Here is a 25,161-nt window from a genome sequence, read left to right on the forward strand (position 1 = left end):
CTGGATATCACCAGCTTATGTCACACACATAGCACAATAATTGTATTTTTATTAAACAAATTGTAAAACAAGCTTAAGGCTGGCAAAATTTCCAGTTCCTCATCCACTCAATACAAGAAGGTTGGAGTGCAGGGAGAGTGCCCAGGGCACGTTCCTTTCTATTGTCCTCCCCTCACACATTCTTTTTGAAGGTCTAAAGGAGGCTAGAGTTTATCAATTATTTCAAATCTGATACTAGACTTAAAAAAATATTCACTATGGTTCTATCATGAGAGCACATGAAGCTTGTTTGCATTTATGATTTGACATGGTATCTGAACTGGAGTCTAGACAAACAAATACTTTCACCCCTTTCTTTTCTGTTTTCATTCACCACACACCACGTGACTTTATAATGAGTCATGACTACTAGATGCACAAAAAGAAGCTGTCTTTCAAATAACTCTTCTTTCACCACTGAAGCTTGTCACAAAATAATCGAAACCTCTGACATGATCATAGCACTGAACTGTAGCATAAACACTCTGATTGGAAATACTGTGGAAAATATAGGAGAAATCCTGCAAGGGTCATGCCTGCCACAGATTTACAACTTCAGTACTCTTAAGATAGTGTTGGATATTTTTTTAATATATAAATGGCAATAAAAGAAAGAAAGAAAGAAAGAAAGAAAGAAAGAAAGAAAGAAAGAAAGAAAGAAAGACTGTTATGTGTACACAGAGTACACTTAATAATGGAACCAACTACCCTACGATGAAAAGCTTCAATGGCTATCTTTTAATTAGACGACAGACCATGTGGGGAGAAAGGATAAAAAGTCATATGACTTGGCATCAAGAGGAAAAATCTTAGTGAATGTGAAGTCCAGAAAGCTTTTATTATTCATTCATTAAAACTATTCCTTAAAAGAAAATAGGAACATGGCAGATTTGTATAGCTGCTTTTTGCTATAATAACTAGCTCTCTTGACTCAGAAGGCAGAACATGCATACTAAAGCACAAGTGAAACAGAGATAAATGAGCTACAGCTACAAAGGTTATTCATTTCCTGAAGTTTAATTTATCAAGGCAACTTTGAGATTATTTTCTCTCTCTGCAAGGAAATCTGTTTGATCACTGGCATTAAACCATAATCTCAAAATAAATAAATAAACAAATAAAAACAAAATGGTAATTTGTTGCTCATGCAAACAATATTTAATTATGGGCATGATTCTGGTTCCATAAGACACAACTTCTAATTGCTTGATCCAAAGCCTATAAAAGTAAGAGGGAGCTTTTCCAGTTTGGTATCATGATACAAAAGAGAAGCGTTATGCTTGCATGGAATGGTTTGCATACTACACAGTTAAAAACTGCAGGGATCCAGCTTCTTTCATTGAAACATCTGGTTCTGGCCTTTATATTGTAGACAGAATTCATTATTTGCTGAGCCAGAAACACGATATGATATAGCAACTACTATGGCTCAGTTATGGGCTGTTGGTCCTTCATTCCAGCTAATTGTCTGAACCACTTTGGAAGATTCATTTCAACTTAATGCATGCGCTGAAATATTTTCCAGTTGTGAAAATGCAAGCGTGGTCCATAACAGTTAGCAACTAGCTGTGTTTTAACATATTATGACAAAATACAGTAAAGTAGTACATAGTGCTGAAAAATTATCTAAGGGTGCATATTACACAGATAGGATCCTCTCTCAATGATTATACAATATTTTTATTCAAAGCTCCAGCAATGCTCCTCAGTTTTCAGAATTCTAAAGATGAGTGGATTGTTCTCATTCAGACTCAGTCTTCGCCAGCACACAGAATGATGAACAAACTTTACATGTCCCCCCCCCCCCCCAGCTTGAAAAATCTGACCAATTTGTCAACATGGAAACTTTCCTGACTGGGAAAGATGATCAGGTCCATTATGTGCTAAACTGCTAATTCATTTACACCACATTGGGAGTTATTATTCCAAATCAGTGAATCATGTGTTATTCAGTTTCCAGAATTATACTTTTCTCGACCTTGCAAGAAAGGTGGACAGTGGACCCTCCACGGATATGAATTAAATTCATTCCGGAGATCCGTCCACAACCCAAAAAGTCCGTAGGCAGGTTTGCTGTGTTCATAACCCGAAAGGTACGTATCCAGAGCGGTATGTAACTAGAGGGTCCACTGTATTACAATTTGGTGTGAATTATTGCCATTCTTTGACAATTCTACTGAAATAACAACTGCGCTGCATGTAGGTCCAGATCATGGAAAAGCACAGAAACAGCTAAAAAGGATTGTATGTGTGAAACAGGTCAAGCCTAGTGAATTGTACTTACAAAAGGTAAACTTGGCTGAAGTGTTTTTCCTCAAATGCAGTCAGTCAAGATCTGCAGAGCTTCCTGCAATGCCTTTTCTGTTATGACCAGAGATACTGCTATAAAGAGGCGAAATGGCAGGCTAGATAACATGAACACTGTGCTTAGGAGTCAACTGGGTATAGGTTTACATGCAAAATTATAAAGGAAGCAATCACATTAGCACATAAATATAACCCTGAGTTAATTAGCCCACCAAAATGTTTAATCAGTTATATTTTACCAATAAAACATGTTTCTAAAGAGGCATGACTTTTGAACTAACATCCATTTGCCAGCACAAAGAATCATATGGCAATGCATATGTATAAAATAGTCGCTCTCTAAAAGCTCCTTGGCCAAGAGATACAACTTTTGTTGTCAGTGCTGACCCTGAAGAAAAATGCTGATCATATAATTATTATGTTAACAGTAGTACTGTGCCACAGAGTATTGGTCCAGACCTTCTGGTAACTTTTGGAAAGAGGGCTGAAAAGCCCCCCTCCCCTTAAAGACTGGGTTAGTCTTTGGAATGGGTGAAAGGTGAGAACTTTCATGTGATGTGTGGACTTACCTTAAAGACAGTCATAGTCTATGAAAATTTATGCAATAATAATAATAATAATAATAATAATAATAATAATAATAATAATAATATTTTGTTTGTATCCAGCCCTCCCTGGCCAAAGCCGAGCTCAGAGCAGCTAACAACAAGTAAAAATAGCACAGTGTACATAAAATCACACAGTCAATTAATTAAAATACATTCTAAAATCAATTCAGAATCAAATTAATGGCAACCATTGGGTGAGAGTTCTATGAGGATTACAGGAAGAGAGAGGGGGTCAAACTGTGCCTTGGTCAGAGGCCTGGCGGAACAGCTCCGTCTTGCAGGCCCTGCGGAAATATGTCAAGTCCTGCAGGGCCCAAGTCTCTTGTGACAGAGTGTTCCAGCAGATCGGGGCCACAGCTGAAAAAGCCCTGGCTCTGGTCGAGGCCAGCCTAACCTCCCTCTGTCCTTCAAGATGTTTTTATTGGACCGTAAGGTCCTCCATGGGACATACCAGGAGAGGCGGTCCTGTTGGTATGAGGGTCCTAGGCCGCATAGAGCTTTAAACGTTAAAACCAGCACCTTAAACCTGATCCTGTACTCCACCAGGAGCCAATGCAGCTGGTGTAGCACTGGGTGAATGTGATCCCACGGCGAGGACCCTGTAAGGAATGTCTCCGCGGCATTCTGCACCCGCTGGAGTTTCTGGGTCAGGCCAAGGGCAGCCCCACGTAGAGTGAGTTGCAATAATCAAGCCTGGAGGTGACTGTTGCGTGGATCACAGTGGGTAGGTCAGGGCAAGAGAGGTAAGGAGCCAACTGCTTAGCTTGGCAGAGATGAAAAAATGCTGCCTTTGTTATAGTTGCAACCTGCGCCTGCATAGAAAGGGAGGTGTCGAAGATTATACCCAAACTCTTAACGGATGGGCTGGCACTAATTGCTCCACTGCAAGAGATGGGAGTTGGCTCCCCATCAACAGATAGAGTTGGGTGTCATCAGCATACTGATGGCAACCCAAACCAAAACTCTGGACAAGCTGGGCAAGGGGGCACATAAGCATTGGGGAGAGTATCATACCCTGCGGCACTCCACACACCAAGGAGTAGCACGACGACAGTTCCCCCCCCCCAAGCGCCACCCTCTGTCACTGACCAGAGAGAAACGAGCGCAGCCATTGAAGATTTGAGCCCTGGATCCTCACATTGGTGAGGTGGTAAGAAGCTAGTCTTCTAGGGCGTGTGGAATAATCTATGTGGATGATCACTTTGCGGGAATGAGACAAGATAGAGAAGGATTTCCTAGACCTGAGGGTAGAGAAGGCCTTCAAACTACTCTGATAAAATATATATAAAGTATGTGGTTTTTGGTTTTAAAGTATAATGAGATGCATTACTGCTTTTACCCACTGACGCCAGGTTGCTTTATTAAGTCTCAGTGTTAAAGCTCAGCCCCCTGCCCAATCTTAGAAGACATTCTGAGAACCCTACTGTATGTATGCCTACTCAAATCCCATGTTGGAAGGAAGTTGAGACGTAACTGGAAGGTGTATTTAGTACTACTGTTCTTCAAAGAGTTATTACAGAATGCTAGGCTCTGAATAAAAATATCTCAAATGAATCCCTGTGTTCATATTTTTGGGGGAGTGTTATTGTTTGTCTCTCACCTAGAACTGTACTAGAAATGTTATAGACTTGAATGGAAAAACAAAAACAAAAGCCTCCAACCCTTGCAATGTTGGATCATCCTAACAGAGGGTGCATGTTGTGCTCGGCCCTGAAACTCTTCCCTAACCGGCTTGTGGTTGGGGCTTGCCTAAGCCTGGAGAGGGGCTAGGGCAATGCCAGGAGCCCCGGGAACCCAAGGGGTGAGCACCAGTCAATATACACTGATGGAGCTCGCCCTGCTGGTTGTTTACCCTTCCAGGCTTCCTGCAATGCCTAAGCCAATACCAGTCATATTTGTGTTTTTTAACAAAGTTGTGGCCAAAATTTGCCCATTAACATTTAAACTAAATTCTGTCTCCACAGTGTCTTTATTTCTATTGGGGATGGGTTTTGGGGCTCAAAGCACAACCAGGATTGAAAGATGAAATTATGTATTATGTGCTTCCTGTAAACAGATGCAGGTACTTTTGGAATTGTAAGAAATGTCTTTCTTTCTTTCTTTCTTTCTTTTTCTTTCTTTCTTTCTTTCTTTCTTTCTTTCGGATTGCTATCCTTTTATATGCAGTGTTAATGGGAACTAGCTATGCAAAAACACACACCCTAGAATTGCAAATGGAGTTCTTTGAACTACTTGTGCAAAAGGGGGAAAGGGCACAGGATGCAGTCCACTTCAGGTTACGTGTTTTCATGTTGCGTCCCATGGCAGCCCATAAGTACCGGAATGGGTTACTTCCGGGTTTTGCCGCTCGCGCATGCGCAGAAGCACTAAATCATGCTGTGTGTGTGCACAGACGCGGCGCATCAGCTTGGGTCAGTTCCGTATTACGGACAGGCCTCAGGAACGGATCCCGTCCATAACACGAGGTTCCACTGTACAGAGTTTGCAGCAACTTACAATGCAATGCAGCAAGGCAGTTGGGCCCTAAGCAGCAACCTGATCATGGAAGGTGCTGTTGTTGCAAATCACTGCTACTGCTGCTCCACGTAGAATCAGGCTGCACAGTGCCAATCTACATTTTTCCTTGGCTTATTCACCATGTCCACATTGCTGTCTTGCCAGGACAGGTGAGATGTACAGCAAATCTGTGCAGATCTGTGCACAAAAGTACTCAGTGGGTTTCTGCAGTGGCGTAGCGTGGGGGGTGCAGGGGGGGCCCGCCGCACCGGGCGCAACATCTGGGGGGGGCACTCGCACTCGCAGCTCTCTGCCCCTACCTGGCTCACTCACTCTCTCTCACTGCAGTGCTGGCTGTGCGAATCTGATCCGAGCCACCAGGTCGCTGCCCACTGTGGGGGGGGGGTGCCAGGCATGCGGTGCGGTGCGGAGAGAGAGTGAGGGACTGGGGGAGGGACAGTGCAGTGGGGGGCGCAAATTACTTGCCTTGCCCCGGGTGCTGACAACCCACGCTATGCCACTAGGTTTCTGTGGTACTGAATTTGAATGCTCATGGCTTCAGCATCAAGCACTTAGCGTTGTGTAACTTTATTAATACAGTGAGCTAACCTAGTTTTACGTGAGTGTATTCAGTTTCACCAAAACTCTTTGCAAAGAAGAAACTGATTGGTGATCAAGATTTCCAATCCAGTTTTCTTTTTCATAACAAGGAGAGGCTCATTAATATTGCATTCAGCCTCATGGATTCTAAATTAATTTTTCATTTATTTTCATGTACTGAGCACAGCAGAAGGACCTAGAAAAATGAAGATGCTTCAGGACAATAACATTACATAATTGAGGAATGCCGTATACAGCTACATTGAGTTTGCTTTGATTTATAGTTGTACTGATATTGTTTATTTCTACTAAAATGGCATTTAAAATGTCTTCTATCCACTAGGAAATCTGTCATCTTGCCATAATGTGATAATGGCTAGCTTTTTTATTATCTAAACAAATGAACATTTAACAGATGTTAATAGCAACAGATAAAAATATTCAAACACTAACAGATATTGACAAGTTCCTAGTAAGTCCTAGGTAACTGAATAAATGGACAGACCAGTGTGGAACTTCTGCTTCTGGAAAAAGCATTTATTTATTTGGTTTTGCTTTATGTTGATACCAAGTATGGCCCTGCAATGATCAGACTTGGGACCACAGTGCACAGGGAAGCAAGGTGCAACCCACCCTTGCCAAAAGACATGGAGTGATGTGGGGGCGATTTATTACAGGATTGGGAATATACCCTCCTCTCCTTATGTGCTGTTTTGTTTGTTAGGTTTGTAAGGTATATTATTATATAATGTTATTTTATTATTATTTCATAGGATGTTGTTCAACATAGATCTCTGCTGAGTCCCACCTAGAGAAATGGTGGGGTATAAATAAATATATAATAATAATAATAATAATAATAATAATAATAATAATAATAATGTAACAAGGGAAATAATGCAGAAATATAAAAACAATGAGCTGTCGGTACATTCACATTTACATGTAGTGGAGCCACGTACAAATTGGATAAGGCAAAAAGGACCCTTGGACGGTTAAGTCCAGTGAAATTTGACTATTGGGAGGGCGGTCCTCATGTCGCTTTAGGCTGAGGGAGCCGGTGTTTGTCCGCTTTAGAGTGGCACCAAAAAAACAGGCTTAGGAGCTAACAGCAACATAAATAGAAGTATAGTATGCAATACTGGTGGTTTGCTATGGAGTTGCAGCTGCAGGCTGGAGCATTTTCGCACTGCCCCATTTGTATGAAAACATGAAAACTTAATATACCTTCACCCACACAGAGAGAGAAAGCTATTTGCTGAGAGAGGAGAACTTGCACTGGCTGTATATGAAATTGGCTTGGTTTTTATGAACTCTTTCAGTGAGCATCTGGTGGGGGCGGAATTATTAATTTTCCATGAATTTAGCCCTGGCTTGTAGTGCCTCACCATGCATGCAGATGTTGTCCCACATATGCACCTTATCATATTTGCTTACCTGGGATTTAAACTACCCAGCTGCAGCCATGACTGAGAGTCGTCTGGAAAGACAACTGATCCCCCTTTACCAAAATAAACAAACTCAGGACCAACAGAGGTTTGCAGATCTGGATGAGGGGTACCAGAACCACACAAAACTCAACTGGCCCAAATTAAATATATCAATATAATAACAATTAGGAAAACTGCTCAAATAGAATAAATTCAACAAGGAGAAGACTGATTGGTCGGGTGATACAGTCACTTATTTCAAAGCAATAAAAAAGAATTTCATTGAAGGTAAGGGATCCACATTAAATAACTTCTGTGCATGAAACAATAAAGCAGCCTAACTAGCTTAAAAGAGAAGGACTTTGGGGCAAATTAGGATATACGTATAATACAGTGAAGCATTGCAAACTGCACCTATTCATACTCTTAACCAGGTAATTACGAACTTTGGTGTTAACTGTTGTTATTTGCTACCCTAAAATACTGTTTTAATAAAATATTACAAATTGCCAACGTATAAATTAAAGGATGATTTTACTTTAAGCTTTCACCTTTAAAAACTTCCTTTGACAGAAACTATGATAAAAAATTACTATGTCACTTATTCTCTCCCTTGCATTCGACTAGAAATCATGGCTGACGATGAACGGCGAACAAAGAAGCCTTGGATTTCCCCCCTCTGGCTGCGAAAAATGCAGAGATTTCTAAAAGGAGTTTCCCAGGAGAGACACCTTACAGGAACTTTCTTGAGCTAAAAAGGCATGATTCTGCAGTGCTAATCAAAAGCAATATATTCAGCCAGCTCCCTGGGACTTAGCCTGTTTGGTTGTGAATTGTAAGGCGTCACTTGAGCAATTTGAAGAGCTGCAACTGGGGCATTGCAGAAGGGAGTTAGATGCACAGCTAGAAAAGAAGACTGGCCTCTGCTATGCCCTAGCTTCTGCGCTTATTTTTTTCCTCTGTTAAGAGGTTTGTAATCTATGCATGTGAATAGGACGACATGAAAAGCTATGGGGCCAAAGACGGCAGTAATTATAAGCAGCCAATGATCACTATAATACAAATTTTGGTTCTCACCTCCACCTCTCTCAGCTTTGACACACAGCCTTTCTTCCTTTATCCTGACAAACTAATTACCTTCCTTCCTCTGGAAACGTCACTGAAATTAAGGTTAATGGTTTATTTATACACCACTTCTAACATTATTTATTAGTATACAAGATTAAAGGGAGATGTGTTGCATTCTTGAGTGACTGGGTGGTTCACTGTTTGTGTTTAGAGATTTTTAGGTAATGTAAAACTGCCTCACTTCACTCTCTGTTTTAATTTCATGACCTTAAAAAAAAAAAGACTTTAGTCTAGCCCCTCCCACTAGAATTTAATTAGTGTACAGTGGTACCTCAGGTTACATACGCTTCAGGTTACATACGCTTCAGGTTACGCACTCCACTAACCCAGAAATAGTGCTTCAGGTTAAGAACTTTGCTTCAGGATAAGAACAGAAATCGGGCTCCGGCGGCGCGGCAGCAGCAGGAGGCCCCATTAGCTAAAGTGGTGCTTCAGGTTAAGAACAGTTTCAGGTTAAGAACAGACCTCCGGAACGAATTAAATACTTAACCTGAGGTACCCCTGTATGCAGATGGGTCATGTTTTCCAACACCTGCTCCCAAAGAATTGCCATGGTAAACAGAGAAACATAGTAGCACAAAAGTAACGCCTTAGATTACTGCAATGCAATCATATGTGGGGAAGAAAGTTCAGAAACCTCAGCTGGTGCAGAATTCAGCAGCCAAGTCACCAGGGCTCACCAATCCTGGCCCAACTTCAAAGGCTGCCAATTAGTATTTGGGCGCCATTCAAAGTGCTGATTTTGACCTTAAACAGCTCAGGACCACAGTACCTCAAGGACCGCCTCTTCCCATATTAATTGGTCTGTGATCATAATCTGAGGCCCATTTTCAAGAGTCACCTCCACGAGAGGTCTAGAGGGTGACAACATGAAAACAGGCCTTTTCTGCAGCGGCTCCCCGTCTGTGGAATGCTCTTCTCTGGAAGAATCGCCAGGCAAAAACATTTCTTATCTCAGGGCTTTGGCTAGTTAAACAAGTACAGTGGTACCTCGGGTTACATACACTTCAAGTTACATACGCTTCAGGTTACAGACTCCCATAACCCAGAAACAGTACCTCGGGTTAAGAACTTTGCTTCAGGATGAGAACAGAAATCGCATGGCGGCGGCACGGCAGCAGCGGGAGGCCCCATTAGCTAAAGTGGTGATTCAGGTTAAGAACAGTTTCAGGTTAAGAATGGACCTCCGGAACAAATTAAGTACGTAACCAGAGGTACCACTGTAATAGCCTTTTAAACTGGGGGTAGGTATTGGTTTTGTTTGTTCCAATGCAAAATTATAAATTATCTAGGTCTTGACTCCAAACTCCTATTATTATTGTTGCTGATGTTAGTTGCTTTATTTTCCAAGGACAACCCAAAGCAGCTTAACAAACAAACAAAACAAACCCCTACATAGATACATTAAAAGCGGGGATGGGGTGGTTGATAGTGCTAAGCAAAAACTTTCCACTACAGTATAGGCATTTGGCCTTTAACATGCCTGTTCCATTTCATGCACAATCCCAGGCTATAGATTGTGAAGCTGAACAAATTACAGCACAAAATGATAATGATAATTCTCTATATAACATACCGAAATAGCTATATGGGGCAATATTTTGAAACAGCACAGCAATTTGTAGCACCTTAAAGGCCATCAAATTTATTATGGCATAGGCATTTGCGGACTAGAGTAGTTGCTATGAATATTTTTATTCAACCCTTTTCCCTAGATGCCATTGAGGACATTCTCTGTTAACTGGATCCATGCTGCCCTGAAATAGCTGATTTTGTCCATTGTGTATCTGCACCCCACATCTCTGATGTTAAGTCATTTATCTCTGTAAGACCCTTTTCTTGGCAACACAGTGATTAATGGAAAAGAAGTGGATAGTTAAATATTTAGCTTTCATGTCACTACAACCTTGACAGAGACATGTAACAACCACACTGACTACAAAACCCTTTGAAATAGTGCCTTTTTATACAATGACTTTCTGTGCACTTCTCTAGTAATTAAAATATGTAAGAGCCCAGTTGGTCTGCATACTGCTGATGTGCTAGAAAGTGTGGGAAACATTTTATCATCAATAATTCAAAACTATCCTGGAAGATATGGTAAGGTTTTAAATTCTATACAAGAAATCCTATGTCTCTGACTGTTTGCGAGTTTACAATATTATTCAAAGATGGAAAACTAATCTTGATGTTTTCTTTTTCTTTTCTTTTCCCCAAAGCTATTCTTCTCCATGTAGTGAAAGTCTGGAATCTCTAATTTACATACTTCTAGGAGAATTGCTCTTTCTCACACTTACACAGCTAACATACATGTGAACACTGGATCACAGAATCACAGAAGGAATCATGAGGGTTCCAACCCCCTGCAATAAAGGAATCTTTTGCCCAATGTGGGGATTGAACCCACACACGACTGATCATTTCCAGTCTAGCCTGAAAGCACACCAGTGACCAAAAGCCTTATATCACACTAACAGTTTCCTCAACACTCTGCTCTGCTCAATCAACCTATTCATAATAAAAAGAGCACCTGAGAATGTCAGGGTTTTATGCTCATAAAGCTATGGAGCAATGAGGATTAGCATGAAGATTTCACTTTGCGGTTTAACAGTATTGCTTTAGGTAGTCAGGAAACCAAAGATCAGATGAGAAAATTATCTTGCACCCAAAGTTAATTTAAAAGTATTGCTCTTCATAATACAAAGTCTTAACCAACATTGAGTCAATTGCAGTTATACTTTATTGGGAAGCTAGCATGTCCACACAGAAAGTCAGGGCGAGTAAAGCTTAGTCGTTGTATTGTAGAGCAGCAAGGGATGTATAAAAGCCCCCTGAGAAATTTATTTCATCTCAGTGAAACTTCCTCGACTTCCCTTGGATGTTTTTACTTGAGCGTGAACCGCTAAATTCAGCTCAGGCTTTACTTTAGTCAAAATCCTAGAGTGGGAGCTCTAGAAGTCTCTTTGGTCAGATACACATCTGCACCCATAGTTATAATAAAGGTTGACATTCTGCAGACATAGCCTTAGGCCAGTGACTGAAAATGAAGTTGATTTGAATTGGGGTTATTACATTTGCTATGAACTGATGCAAGTCTGCAAAATATTTGTTTTTTATTGTGATTTGAGAAAATTACCAAAATGACAAGTGTGCACTGATAAGGTAACACAACAGTATGACCTGAGAGGGAAGCTAAGTGCTATTACTTATCCATTTTAAAAGCCCAAAAGTAAAGGTTTTCTAGTTTATTTAGGGTATTTGTTGCCTGATTTTTGAATTATATAAAACTTCTAAAGCACATACAATATCCTGCAGGAGATGCCTATCATGCTTGTGGATTTCATGGGAGCAGCTTCATTTGGAAGTGGATTGCTAGACTAGAAGGACACTTGATCTGATCCTGCAAGGATCCATGTACAGAATCATACAATCTCAGAATTGTAGAGGGACCCCAAGTGTCATCTAGTCCACCCCTGCCATTATTAGCTTTGTTCCCTTTGATGGTTCTTCTCCCAGGTAGCTTCCTGGATAGGGAAAGCTGAGTCAGACTATTTAAACCAATTTTCAGTTTTACTCTCCAAGCATTGATTAATTCTAACTTTTATTAGACACAGGAATTGAGCGGTAGCTGGCTCCTCACAAGCTCATAACAGTATATAGGAAGAAATGGCTTAAAACATCAATGGAAATCTTCTGAATAAACTCACTGGTTTTACTCTGTACCACTTGAAGCCCCTGGCTGTATACTCGCTCTGTGTGTGGGAAATCCAATATAACTTGAAAGCTGGGAAGCATAGATGTATGGTGGAGAGACATTTAAACAGACGCTAGCCTGACTGCCTGTGGCAAGTAAAAATCTACCCCCCTTGGGTAGTCAGGTAGGAAAGCCTTTGTTTTTTCCCTTACTAACAATAGGTGTGAGCAGTTGGCTACTAATTTATATGGATCTATCTGTAAGACTACCATAATTTTTTTGTGATCACTGCCATACACCAGGACTTAGTACAAATGACAATTTTGCAGTAGATATTGCTGAGTTCCATGAAGAAAATATTCATCATGCTTGATAGTATGCTTTAGTCTTGAGATGCCATACTAACAAATCTTACATGACAGTAATATGCTTAAATCTGACAGTGGATAGTTAAGATGAAAGGATATAGAAATGCCAAAGCTGGAATAAGGTCAAATGAAAGCCCTCCTATCAAAATACAAAACAGCTGTTGGCTATTGCTTTTCTCTGGAGTTAGGACTTGAGTTTATATTTACTAATTCACTTAGATTAGCTTTGCTGCACAAGAATCCATTAACACTGTTCTTTAGAATAACATTAATAAAACAAGATTGTCTTTATTTTTTTTCAAAAACTGATATGTGATGTTCCTCAGTAGAATGCACATAGTGCAATTGTTTAATTCTAAACACGCACCAAACAACAGAAGTATTAGAAACTTGGCAGAAAGCCCTCAGTACGAGTGATATCAAAAAACAAGCAATAAAATAGTTTTAAAGTGCAATCCTTTATCTACTTTCCTGGGACTGAGTCCCATTGAACTCAATGAGGATTACTTCTGAGTAGAAGTATATATTTTTGTGCTGTTAGCTACTGAGATCTCTGAATTCTGAAAGCTGTCAGAATTTCTACTTAGGTGATGCAGGGCACTTAGGAAAATGTCCATATGTACAAGGCTCTATTTTATACAGTGTCAGAGCAATAGTCCCTTTTCTATTCTGATGGACAGCCACTGCAAAATATTGAGTGCAATGTGTCTTATTGAGATACTTTAGCTGGAGATGCCAGATATTTAGTTTCCAAAAGCGAAGCATGTGCTCTGTGCCACCTGAAGGGAGAAAAAGCGGGTACACCTTCATGCCAACAGTGGAAAACTGGATAGCTAGATTGCACTTGTCCAACAATCGTAGATGGATAGGGAATGGATGGAGCTTTGCAGAGCACATGGAGTACAAAGATCAGTCATACTGGAGCCATGCACAACTTTGCCTTGCTGGTATTCTCTCATGCTGCCTGGGAATGACAGGTTGTGGTTCAAAACATCTGGAAGGGTGGCAGATGTTGCCTTACACACTGTATTCAGCATATATGATACATACTGTTTTATTATCATCCTTGTGCAATTTCTAACCTGAATGCAGCTGTAAAATTGTGAGGCAAATGTCCACTAAAAACTCCCAAGTGATTCCTAATCACCAACAGAATCGAGGGTAGTAATATGGTATTTTACTGTTGCCTAACCAGATGGTATTATGCCATGGACTATTTTACTATTTGGCTTACAGAACATAGCCAAAGCCACAAAGCCAAATTTACTAAGAAAGTGTTGACTTTCAACACAATGATTTACCACTCAAGAGCTGTATATAATGATTTTTTTTCAAAGAAGGAGAATAGTTTTCTATTAAGAATAGGCAAGGCAAGAGGCACTACAATATGCAAAGCACGTTGTGGTTACATTTATTGCGTTAATGGTTTCCTTACCAGAGCTACCCTATAATTCACTAGATATGGGGATTTCCTTACGGCTGCCAAGTTTTGTTTTTGAGGTTAGGTCTTTGTAATTAATTGAGGATGAATAGAGCTGTTTCTTGGCAAAGAAATTCACTCAACTAATGATCAAATGCTACTAATTGCATCATAGTTTCACCAAGGGTCACGTCTCACTAGAATTCCTGCTAATAGCTGTCCACCACAGACAACAGCTACAGGAGTTTGGAAATCTTATTAGATCTCATGACTTTCACACATTTGTGTGAACATGCATTTGTCAGCAGTCATCCCAAACAATTTCCTCTTCCTTTAGCCCGCTACTTCCATTCCATAATGGTCAGTTTAGTTGATTCCTAAGGGACATGCATAGCTTTTGTTTCTTGTTGTGACTGCTGGATTGTTACAGGACTACACAGAGCGGAATATATCTGAATCACAGTTTCATACAACAGCAGCAAATCTTTCATTTGAGAGATAATACTCCAGAGTCAACTTTTTTTTGCGCCTTAGACAGGCCAATTAACACTTTAAAAAAATAGTAACAATAAGGAAAGAAAAACGCTGGATGGCTCCGGCTTCGCTAAGACCTCTGACAAAGATCTTCGTACACTTAATGAGAAGTGGTTTGCAGACAAAATTTCAAACATTTTACAAGTGCAAATATCATTCTAAGTGTTACAGCTTTAGAAGGGTCATTGTTTCTCCTACTTAATTAGAGCTAAAGATTTCATTGCCAAGTTTTTTTTATTTAAAAAAGGGACCAAAGGGACCAATATCAATACATTAAAACTTAATCAGCTCCCTTTGTAGGTCATACAAACATTGTGCCAGTGGAACTGCTGACACTGTGTAGGAAGTCTCCTGACCATGAAGTGATCAGATTTAGTTATTCCACTTGTTCTGTAATTTTATCAGAACTTCCAATCAGGGATAACTTCATGAAAACTTCGGGGATTCAGAACAACTAGCTGCTATGCAGCACCCCAAAGGAACACAAGCTAGTTCAAAATACTTGCCATATGACTCTGGAATACATTTCATTATATTAATCGGCCACTTTGTAGTTGCCGCCACAGCTTTTGTAACTGCAATAATAGCAGAAAGGGCAGCTGCTGCATCCCAACAGATCTTGATTCAGATAATACATTCTCAGTGCAACGTGTTCCTGGGGACACTCAGAGGACATCACTAGGAAACAAAGTTGACCATGTGAACTAGGCCTGTGATTTATATTCATGACAAGGGCCAGCTCCTAACATTATTTCCCAATATTAAAGGATACAAACCATAAATCATGAGCTTCTTGCATAAGGAAATCAGTGCTCTCCTAGGAAGCTGTGATTTATACGATGCACTTTAATCAATGTTTGACAAATATTTCATCTCTAGCTACATTTGGACTTGGGGAAAGCAGATATTTGTGGCTATGTGTGAAGAGAAAACGTCCTGCAAAAATGGATGCATTTGGTAGCATGCAGACACTGGCACACTTGGCAAGAGTTTATTGCAGGCAAAGTAGTGTTTCAGTTGAAAAGTAAAGAAAGGAAATGAAGGATTGTAAAGTGACCAGGCTAGCAAAATCAGAAAGAAAGAAAGAAAGAAAGAAAGAAAGAAAGAAAGAAAGAAAGAAAGCCTGATTAGAAAGTATTTCTTTTTTATTACATAAACTTAGATCAAAACTGAATATAAGAACATAAACATCAGGAATAAGTTTTTGACGGTAAAAGCTGTTCAACAATGGAACAGACTTCTGAAAGAGGTGGTGGACTCTCCTTCCTTGGAGGTTTTTAAGCAGAGGTTGGATGGCCATCTGTCATGTATGATCTAGCTGAGACTGCTGCATTGCAGGGGGTTGGACTAGATGACCCCCAGCGTCCCTTCCAACTCTACAATTTTTCGATTCTGCTATTCTATGATCCTGAAATCTCAAGGTTAGATGGTACCCTTTCAATTTGCTGTCCAAGTAAACTGGGACTGTGAGACTTCCCATAGGTGACTGAATCAAGGTCAGCATAGATTTCATACACAGCAGTTACTGAACAGAGAGAATCCATCCTTTTTTCTAAGACTCATTTTCCTTCACACCACTCGAGAATGAAAGATTTGTATCTAATTTAAAGTAGTGTGTTTAGTGCTGAGTCTGCTTTTATTTACAATCTACCCTTCAGCTCCTCTGCTAGAAGTGAAATGGCAATTGCTTTTAAAACGACCCATTTTCATGGCGCTTCTATGTTAAAATTGTACCGCAAATATCAAAAGTAGAAAAAAAGGTTTACTGAGTCCAACTTGGTGAACTGAATGTCCCTACGTTGTTAAGAGTATTTCTTTCTATTTATCTTCTTAGAATTTATTAATCTTCCTCAAAGGTCTTCAGTTGCTAATTTACTAATCAACTGCAATTTTCCAATTAATGAAGTAATGATAATTTGTTGAAGGAACAAACTTATTAACAACATGATTTTAAGCTCATACAAAAAGCTGAGATGCCATATGAACTTATAAATGTAAGCAATAGATTTATAATGAATTGTAATTATTTGTAGAACCTTAATTATCTGTAGAAAGCCTGCTGAGTTAAACCATTTCTATAGTTTAAAAAAATAATTCAGAGTTCTGACTCAGTCATATTAAGTTGTGGTTCTTACTTTGAAGTGAGTATAATTCACATCACTGATACTGGGACTGCAAATACATAAAGCTTTAAAACCACATTCAAAGCACACATTTTCCCCTCCAAAGAATTCTGAGCACTGTAATTTGTTAAGTGTGGCTGTGAACTACATTGCCCAGAATTCTTTGAGGGGTGGTGGTGGAATGTGTGCTTTGAATGTGCATAGCTTGGGTAAAGAAAGATTCTGCCCAAAGGACTTCCTAAACATATGCGCCTATAGCTGAGCTGAGACTATGGTATTAAGTCTGCCAATAAATCCCCCTGCTCCTTCTCCCACTGTAGGAAATTATAGTGGATGCCTCCTTCCCACTAGCCCAGGTGCTCTGTGTCGGAACTCCGCTTGGCCAAGCCAATAAGGCCTCATCTTCCTCTGAGTTGAGCCTTTGAAATTGCCTCCGACGTGTTTAATGGCCTGAGCCTTTGATAAGCCTCAAGAACATTCTATCCAGCAGGATTCCCAGCACAGGGAAGAGACAAGAGGTTTGGCTACATTGTAAAGAGTTTTATTTCTAAACTACGCAGAACAGAAAAGACATCCTCTCTCTGTGAGAGAGCAACTGAACAAAGGAACAAAGGAAACAGGAAACCACTAACGTCACATTCCGTCTCCCTTTCCCGTGAGACTTGAAGGTCTCTGAATGTAAACAGAGTCCTGTGACTCCATGCAGCTTCACAGTGATCACAGAAACTAACACTCTGCAGGTGTCCACCAACTCCCTCCTTGTTCGAATTCCTTCTGTAAAGAAGGAACCACACATTGGTTCTGTGCTGGGCTTTTTCCTATTAAGCACCTCTTCTCTCAGTCAGGTTCCTTTGCTCCTCCTCATCCTGGCAGTGTCTACCTGCTTAGTTTGGACACTCTTCTCTGTTTAACTCTCCCTTTGTCTACACTCTGGTGCAGCTGAGCTACCTTTCAGCTATTTCACTAGGCTTACCAGAATGGCTTCCTGGTAGATTGATGAAGGTTGCTGCCATTGTAGTTGGAATACCTTGGGGACCTTTCTATTACTGAACGAGGCAGTAGAGGGTTTCAAGTCCCCCTCCCCTTTGATCTGAAGATATGTTTACTGATGTTTCATGATGTAGTGTCATCCCTGTTGTACCATCGTGTATGGAGCAGAACTCAGCTCATTGTTGTTTAAAGCAGATGTTTTCATTTAAGAGAAAGGGAAAATTCATAAACCCACAGGTACCTTGTGTACTGATGGTAAACCCCACTGAATGCCCATGCCCCAAATAATTAGATGTTGCGTTTCCACCATGAAGATTGTTGAAAATCCTTGCTTTTGTTTAGTCCGGCAAAATCTGGAGGGTCCGCAGGTTTTCCAGCCTTTATCTAACGCAATCCTTGGACTAGTGGGGTGTTTTGAAAATATTGTTACCTATGCTCCAGCTTTAAGCAGGAGGTTCTAAGCAGCTAAAAAAGAAAAGAAAAGTGACAAAGAGCACAACTCCAACTCTTTTTTCATTTAGGCTGAGATGTGAAAGAATGCAGGCTGTGCTTTAGGTTGTCTGTTAAAGTTTGTGGGAAAGTGAATCTAATTTTCTCTGTCTTCTTTGGTTTCAGAAAAGGTTTTTAGGCACCTCCTTTGGAAGCAAAACTGAGACTATTTCCTAAAAGATGATGACATCTTTGTGCTGTCTTGTCTAGTGAAGTGGAGCAAAACTCCTGCCAGGGGAAACTTATTTTGTTGTTTCTATAAACTGCATGGCCATTGGGGAGTTTTGTTTGGCCTGCCACAACTAACTGCTTTATAATTCTGCCTCAGTGAGGGAAGCGGCTGAAGAAAGATACAAGACAGATTTCTATGAAACCCTACTCCACAATTTTCTCTTACAATTTTCTCATATATTTTCACAGACAGCTTGGTGTCTTAAGCATTCACTTATTCCTTGTAGCAGTAAAAACAAACAAACCAAATATTGAGAGGTTGATCCTCTTGAGTAGAAAATAACCATGTGTATTATTAAAAGCCCCTCTGCAACTCAAATCCTAAATGCATTATTTAAACACAGATATTGATTAATTCAAATGAACCACTTAGTAAAAGCGGAGAAGAGCTTATATTATCTTATTCTTGACCTCCATTAGCTTTCCTGTCAGAACTTGATTGAAACCTGTTCAAGAGAGTTAGTACATATGGTTTATACATTCTGTTTACACATTTTGATAGATTTATTTTCAATCTGGCCTTAATTGATGTATTATTTACCATGTTGCTTTTCTACATAAGGTATGTGCTTCATTGGAAACAGAATTTCCAGAATTTTCCTTTTATCTGAAATTTAAATATTTGCAGTATGCATTTGATCAGACCCACAGTGAACTACTACTTCAAAAACACTTTCTGAGCAAAAGGTTAGACATATTTCTAGCTCTCATAGGACTAGCCATTGCAAACCCAATGCTTTCTTATGTTCTGTGGTAAGTTTATAAAAATGTGCCTTCCCATCGTAAATAGAATACTGCTTCTCAGGTCAGGTTCAGAACTTCCAGCGCTGTCCACACATATGAGAATATGACGGTAATAATTTATCTTTAACACACCTAGAACTGCAGAACTCAGAAGTTGCAGTATGCCAATTAACTGTTTGGAGTCAGAAATTAGTACCAGCTTAATTATAATTTGCCAATCTAGTAATGCTTCAAAGATGCCTAAGAAGATGTGTAATATTTCACATTCCTTGATCATAATTAAGTAAGACAGATGGTATGCAGTTAAACACAAGAGTCATCATAGTAATACAACAAAACATCAATGGTAATATTTAGAAGCCAAACTTGTACTCTGCAAAGTCAGAAAATGTTTAAGCAGATGCATAAATTCCATTGATATGATCACATACAAGGCTAGAATAAATCATTGCTTGTTTTTTTAAAAAGACATAATATTATAGAAAGTGCAACTGACTACCAAGAAATATTATTTTCTTCAAACAATCTAATGTATATTGAAGCCCTATTCTGACAATATTGAGATGGTAATATCATAGGGGTAGTGTTTTTTCTGAGGAAGTTAACTTTTCAGGTTTTTAACAGAGGGTGCTTTCACAAACGGCTCTACATGTAAAAATAGATGCTTTAAAATGGTGCTAAAGTCCACCATGTAAGGCCTTTACTATGAAAAAAGTTGGGAATTAGTCTTAAGACAAGTAATAACCTGTAGTTTCCAATTGAACATATGACAAAGACCCAAAAACCACTATGCCACTAACATAGCCTAGATCTGCCATGGCAGTGGAAGATAGCATTAAAAATTAGCAGTGGTGACAACACTCTATTCTGTAGTTACCAAAGAGTCACAAACATAATGTAGGAAATTTAACAGTGAATTATAAACCATTGAAATTCAGTTATAATCTGACAAAATGAACAAAGTAAATGCTCTTTTGGAGGTATGAAAGTATGACTTAATAAAACTTAAAAGTCCATGATGGGCAAAACAAAAATTCAGTACATTTGGTTCAAAGTCAACAAACCATGTAGCACTCAGAATCATCAGGAAAATTGGCTTCTGTACTTGCAATACTCACAGCCTTCCCAAATATTTCGGACTATAAATCTTAACAGTACTGACCATTAAAGCAGTTATAGCCCCAAAACATCAACTGAGCTCTTCAGTTTGACTTTTCCTCTACTTTTAGTTAACTTCCCTTAACTATTACTTGTAAACAGAATAACTGCAAACTACGGAAATAAAATGACACCTTGCTTTTTAACAAAGATCAGTTCTAATATTAAATACAATAGAATCAATGCAAATGTGTCATTATTATAACCTAACCTCAAACATATCTGCGCAAAAGCACAGTGCAATGTCATCTCTAGTTTTAATTTTAATTGTTAATGCCTTCATCAAACATTAAGACTCAGCAGACATCAGCACTTCCTGAATGCAACTTACCCAGCTGTGTCTCCTGAATTGTCAGCTTACTCTCTGAAGGATATAAAAGCTTTGGTGGTTTTTCTGTTAGTGGTGCTGCAGGGAGAAAAAAAAGAAGCATGGTCATTCTGAATATTCCTGAATAAGAATATTTTGACACCTGAAATCAGGGTATACTTTAAATAAACAGAACAGGAGTCCCCTAGCTCCCCCCCCCAGTGTTTTCTGAAACAGTATTAACAATTGCTTTGATTTTAACATTTTCATTGGTGCATGTCTTGTGCACTTACACCGTTACTGTCCCACTTTGAACAAACAAGTTTGGTAGGGTTTTGCAGTGTTTCACTCTTACATGCAGAGAAGGAATGACAGAAAAAGCCAGGGGGGAAAAACAGAGAAAGCAGGTCGGGACAAAAGCAAATGGATTTATACAGAGTGGAATTAAGAAGGAAGAAAATTGTGGTGAAGGCTCAGAGTTGATATAGAAGGTGGAAGGAAATTCCTATATTGAATTAAAGTATGGGGGTATGCATTTGTGAGAAAGGGAAAAAAGGAGTGATTTTAGTAAAGTCATTTCAAATAGATTAAGATGAATAATACACAGGAGTGAGGAAGAGCTGCAGTAGTTTGAGAAAGAAATGTATACAGCATAATGTTTTTTGCAGAAATGTGTCATTCTACAACCTTTTTTATCTCCTTGTTCAATTAATTTAATAGTCAAAACCAAAATATCAGTGTACAAGGCAATTTGACACAAATGGAGGCACTTTAAAGTTACCTCTGATTATATATTTTATTTATTTACAAAGAAAAAAATCTACCCTTCAATGTGAGATGAGCAGCTTCTCTAAAAACATTTTTAATGATAGCTTTACAGTTACCCATAGAAATGTATTGAGTTTATACCCCACCCTTCCTCCCCGAAGAGCCTAGACCAACATGTAGATGGGCCCAGTAGTGGACTTTGGATCCTCAAATTCCTATGGTGCCCTGTGTGACGCTAAAATTCGGCACCCCCCGCCTCTCATGCTCCATTCTGCAGCATTGTTGTGGCGTCCCCTGCAGCATGGCTCCCAGTGCCACTGCTGTGGTTGCACCACCCTAAAACTGCCTCTGCTGCGCCAGACATTGCAGAGAAGCTCTAAAAGAAATCCAAGCATGAAAGACTCATCATTTCCTTATCTTTTTCCAGCACTTAATTTCTAAGCTGGGAGCTGCTGAAGCTTAAGTCTTTCTGAAAGTCGCACCTTCTATGCAAACTGACATTTATCAGGGATAAACTACATGAATCTTCACTGTGCATGCAATAGTAAAGTGGGACCTGCCATAAAATGTTGCAGTGCAGTAATTAGGCCAAAATTATTAGTATTAGGTTTTTGTTGGTGGGAAGAGAGGCTCCTAAAGATTCCTACAATCTTTAGCAATCATGGCAAATTCTTATAATGCAGGCTTCCTCGAATTTGGCCTTCCAGATGTTTTTGGCCTACAACCCCCTGATCCCTAGCTAGCAGGACCAGTGGTCTGGGATGGTGGGAATTGTAGTCTCAAAGCATCTGGAGGGCCGAGTTTGAGGAAGCCTGTTATAATGTGTGGTGGGGATGTGTCTCCATTCCCAAGGAGCTGGCTTATGTTTCTCTCCTTCCCCCTTAAGACACACACAGAGAAGCATTGCTGCCACTTTCAGCAGTGGTTGAGCTCCCTGGCAGCATTCTTTCTCCTTTTAAAATGCCTACAAATGAAGGATGCTATGTCATGATACAGTTTTGTTGCCAGGGGCTTTATTGGTGATGGTCCTGTTGAGAGATGGCTGCCACCAGTGGGTAGCTGGAATGTACAAAATAGAATGAAGGAAAAAATATTCAGAGAACAGTAGATGAGCATCTACAGATATGCAAAAATGTTTTTTTTTATCTATGTGTAACAATACATATGAGAAATCATTTAATAGCGCTAGATAATGGGCTGTCTTTAATTTGAAACAGACATGCCTTGCTTTAATTACCTTTGCTCTGACTACTTTTCACAAAGCACCCACTTAAAATTAAAATCAAGGATGGTTGAGGATTTTAGTCTACTCCATAATTTGACATGAAGTTTTTTTTTATTCAGCCAAACCAGCAGTTGAAACAGAACATAGATCTATGGTATAGTCCTTTCCAAACACTGGATCAATCATTCTACTTTTGAGGTGCACCCAGGGCTGCCTCCCATTTCTTAAAAATCCTCTAAAAGCTGCTTGAAGCAGCTTCAGAGCAAAGCACCTCCACTGTGCTGTGTAAAAATGCTTTCAGAAAGAGCACAGGAAGTAGCTGCATATCCCTGCTGGGCATGTGCAGAGTGCCCATTCAACACACCAACGGAGTGTGCCAATGGAACAGAAAAACACCAGACAGTTCTAGTTAGGCTCAGTCCCTTTACTGACAGTATAATGCAGTTCCATAACTTACAGGTTACACACAGTGGTAATATACAGCATACAGTTTTTCCATCAGAATATAGCCTCCTTGCAGTGTTCCAACACAGACTAGGCTCTGGCCAAGGGCAGGAACCAAGAGCAAACTTGCTTCAAACACAAGAATCACTCTCACAGGCTTGCTGACTCACTCTCACATGATTAACTAGTCGCAGGTGCAGGACAAACACACCCAATTAACCAGCCTACCTAATTTAACCTGTTCTTGTCCTTTCTCTCTGCATGCAGAAGCCCTTATCCATTAACAATCCCATCCTGTGTAATTGTACACAGTGGTAAATTCAGATGCTCCCCTGTAGTCATGTGAGGACCCTACACATATAAAAAAACTCACAGAGAGGGTTTTTGTCTTACTTACAAAGACATGTATCCTTCCATGTACACATTTCCTCATCTCCTTCTCCTTCACTATTTCCAGCTACGTTATTTGTTTGGAAGGTTTGGCTGATTGGGGAAAATATTAAATCACCTAGATATGATTCTTTTTCTTAAACACACACACACACATTAATTTGACTGCTACCTTATCAGTAATTCGTCATATCTTCTGTTTAAAGACTCTAACTTATCAAGACAGAGACATCTTTCAGAGAATGTCCACTATGCCATTTAAATGTAGATTTGCCTTTTTTTTGTCAAGCTCAGCTCAATTATTCCTTATCAGATAGCATTTCTACAGCCACTGTTCTAAATCTCTTAAGTCGCTTCAAAGCAGACCTTCTGTCAAAGGTAAAGCAACTGCTGGAATAATCCTAGTACAAAGGACATGTAGGATAGGGAACAACAAATTCCATTTATTTAACAAACTGATACATTACTTACCTGAGGCCTTGGACCTCAGGTGGCAGCTTTCTGTGTGAAAAATAATAGACTTTTTAAACTGCACAGGGATTAGGGATGTTAGCCTCACAATACTCTTTTGGTGTGTGAGGTACAACATATCTGTAGCATCAGCCTGCCTTACAGCAGCCCTGTCATTGTAAGGGAAACCAGGCTATGAAGTAGTTGCTTGAGGTTCTGTTTCTATGGTCCCAGACTTTGATGCTCAAGATCTTACTGAGTTCCAGCATATATACAGCAGAATACTTGCCTTCTGGCTTGCTGTAGCTACTCCATTCCATAAAAGGCCTTGTGAAACTGACATAAGTATACAGCTATTGATTGGCTTGATAAAAATGCCGCTATATTTTCTATTGACATTTTATTTTTAATAGATTCAATATTTAACACACAAAACACTCATCGCTTCAAACAAACCAGTCCAGTCTATTACCTGCTCTCAGAGGAATCCATGTACAGTGGTACCTCGGGTTATAGACGCTTCAGGTTATAGACTCCCCTAACCTAGAAATAGTACCTTGGGTTAAGAATTTCGCTTCAGGATGAGAACAGAAATCGTGTGGCAGTGGCATAGCGGCAGCGGGAGGCCCCATTAGCTAAAGTGGTACCTCAGGTTAAGAACAGTTTCAGGTTAAGAACGGACCTCCAGAACGAATTAAGTTCTTAACCCGAGGTACCACTGTATCTAAATAACTAATTATACATTTGCACTCAGCATTCATTTGTTAATATGATGCCTCTACATTATTTCACCTATTCAAATTTTTTTTAGAATCACAGACGTATCTCAGAAAGCCCTCAACTTAAATGAGCTCAGTGATACCTTTTTACAGACATTGCAACCAGTAGCGCAAAATAATTATCCCATAGATCAGGGCAGGCCAACTTGTGTCCTTTCAGAGGTTAGACTGCAACTCTCATCATCCCAACCATTGCCAATGCTGCCTGGGGCTCATGGGAACTGGAGTAAAACACAATTTGAGAGGCCACAGGTTGGCCAGCCCTGCCATAGATTAAAGATAGTTAGCCTCACTGAATGTTATATTCAGCCTCCCATCTACCTTTCTCCAAGTCTGGAAGGAAAAGGAATGGGTGGTGAGAACAGTTAGGATTCGTATAAATTATGGGTAGGATTAATATAATAAGTCCTGTCAGGAAAACCCCTTGTGCAAGTGGGCT

General features: G+C 39.8%; 1 protein-coding gene across 6 annotated transcripts in view; it reads right to left on the reverse strand.

Annotated features, from left to right (window-relative positions):
• IL1RAPL1 (interleukin 1 receptor accessory protein like 1) overlaps positions 1-25,161 on the reverse strand; it is a 635,157-nt gene that overhangs the window by 133,317 nt on the left and 476,679 nt on the right. For all 6 annotated transcript variants that reach the window (XM_083439335.1, XM_083439332.1, XM_083439330.1 and 3 more), the window contains one exon: positions 20,691-20,765. In XM_083439335.1, coding sequence (XP_083295461.1) covers positions 20,691-20,765 — 75 coding nt within the window. The remainder of the gene's footprint in view (positions 1-20,690; positions 20,766-25,161) is intronic.

Source organism: Podarcis tiliguerta, assembly GCF_965153285.1.
Source record: "Podarcis tiliguerta genome assembly, chromosome: 4".
NCBI classification, from domain to species: domain Eukaryota; kingdom Metazoa; phylum Chordata; class Lepidosauria; order Squamata; family Lacertidae; genus Podarcis; species Podarcis tiliguerta.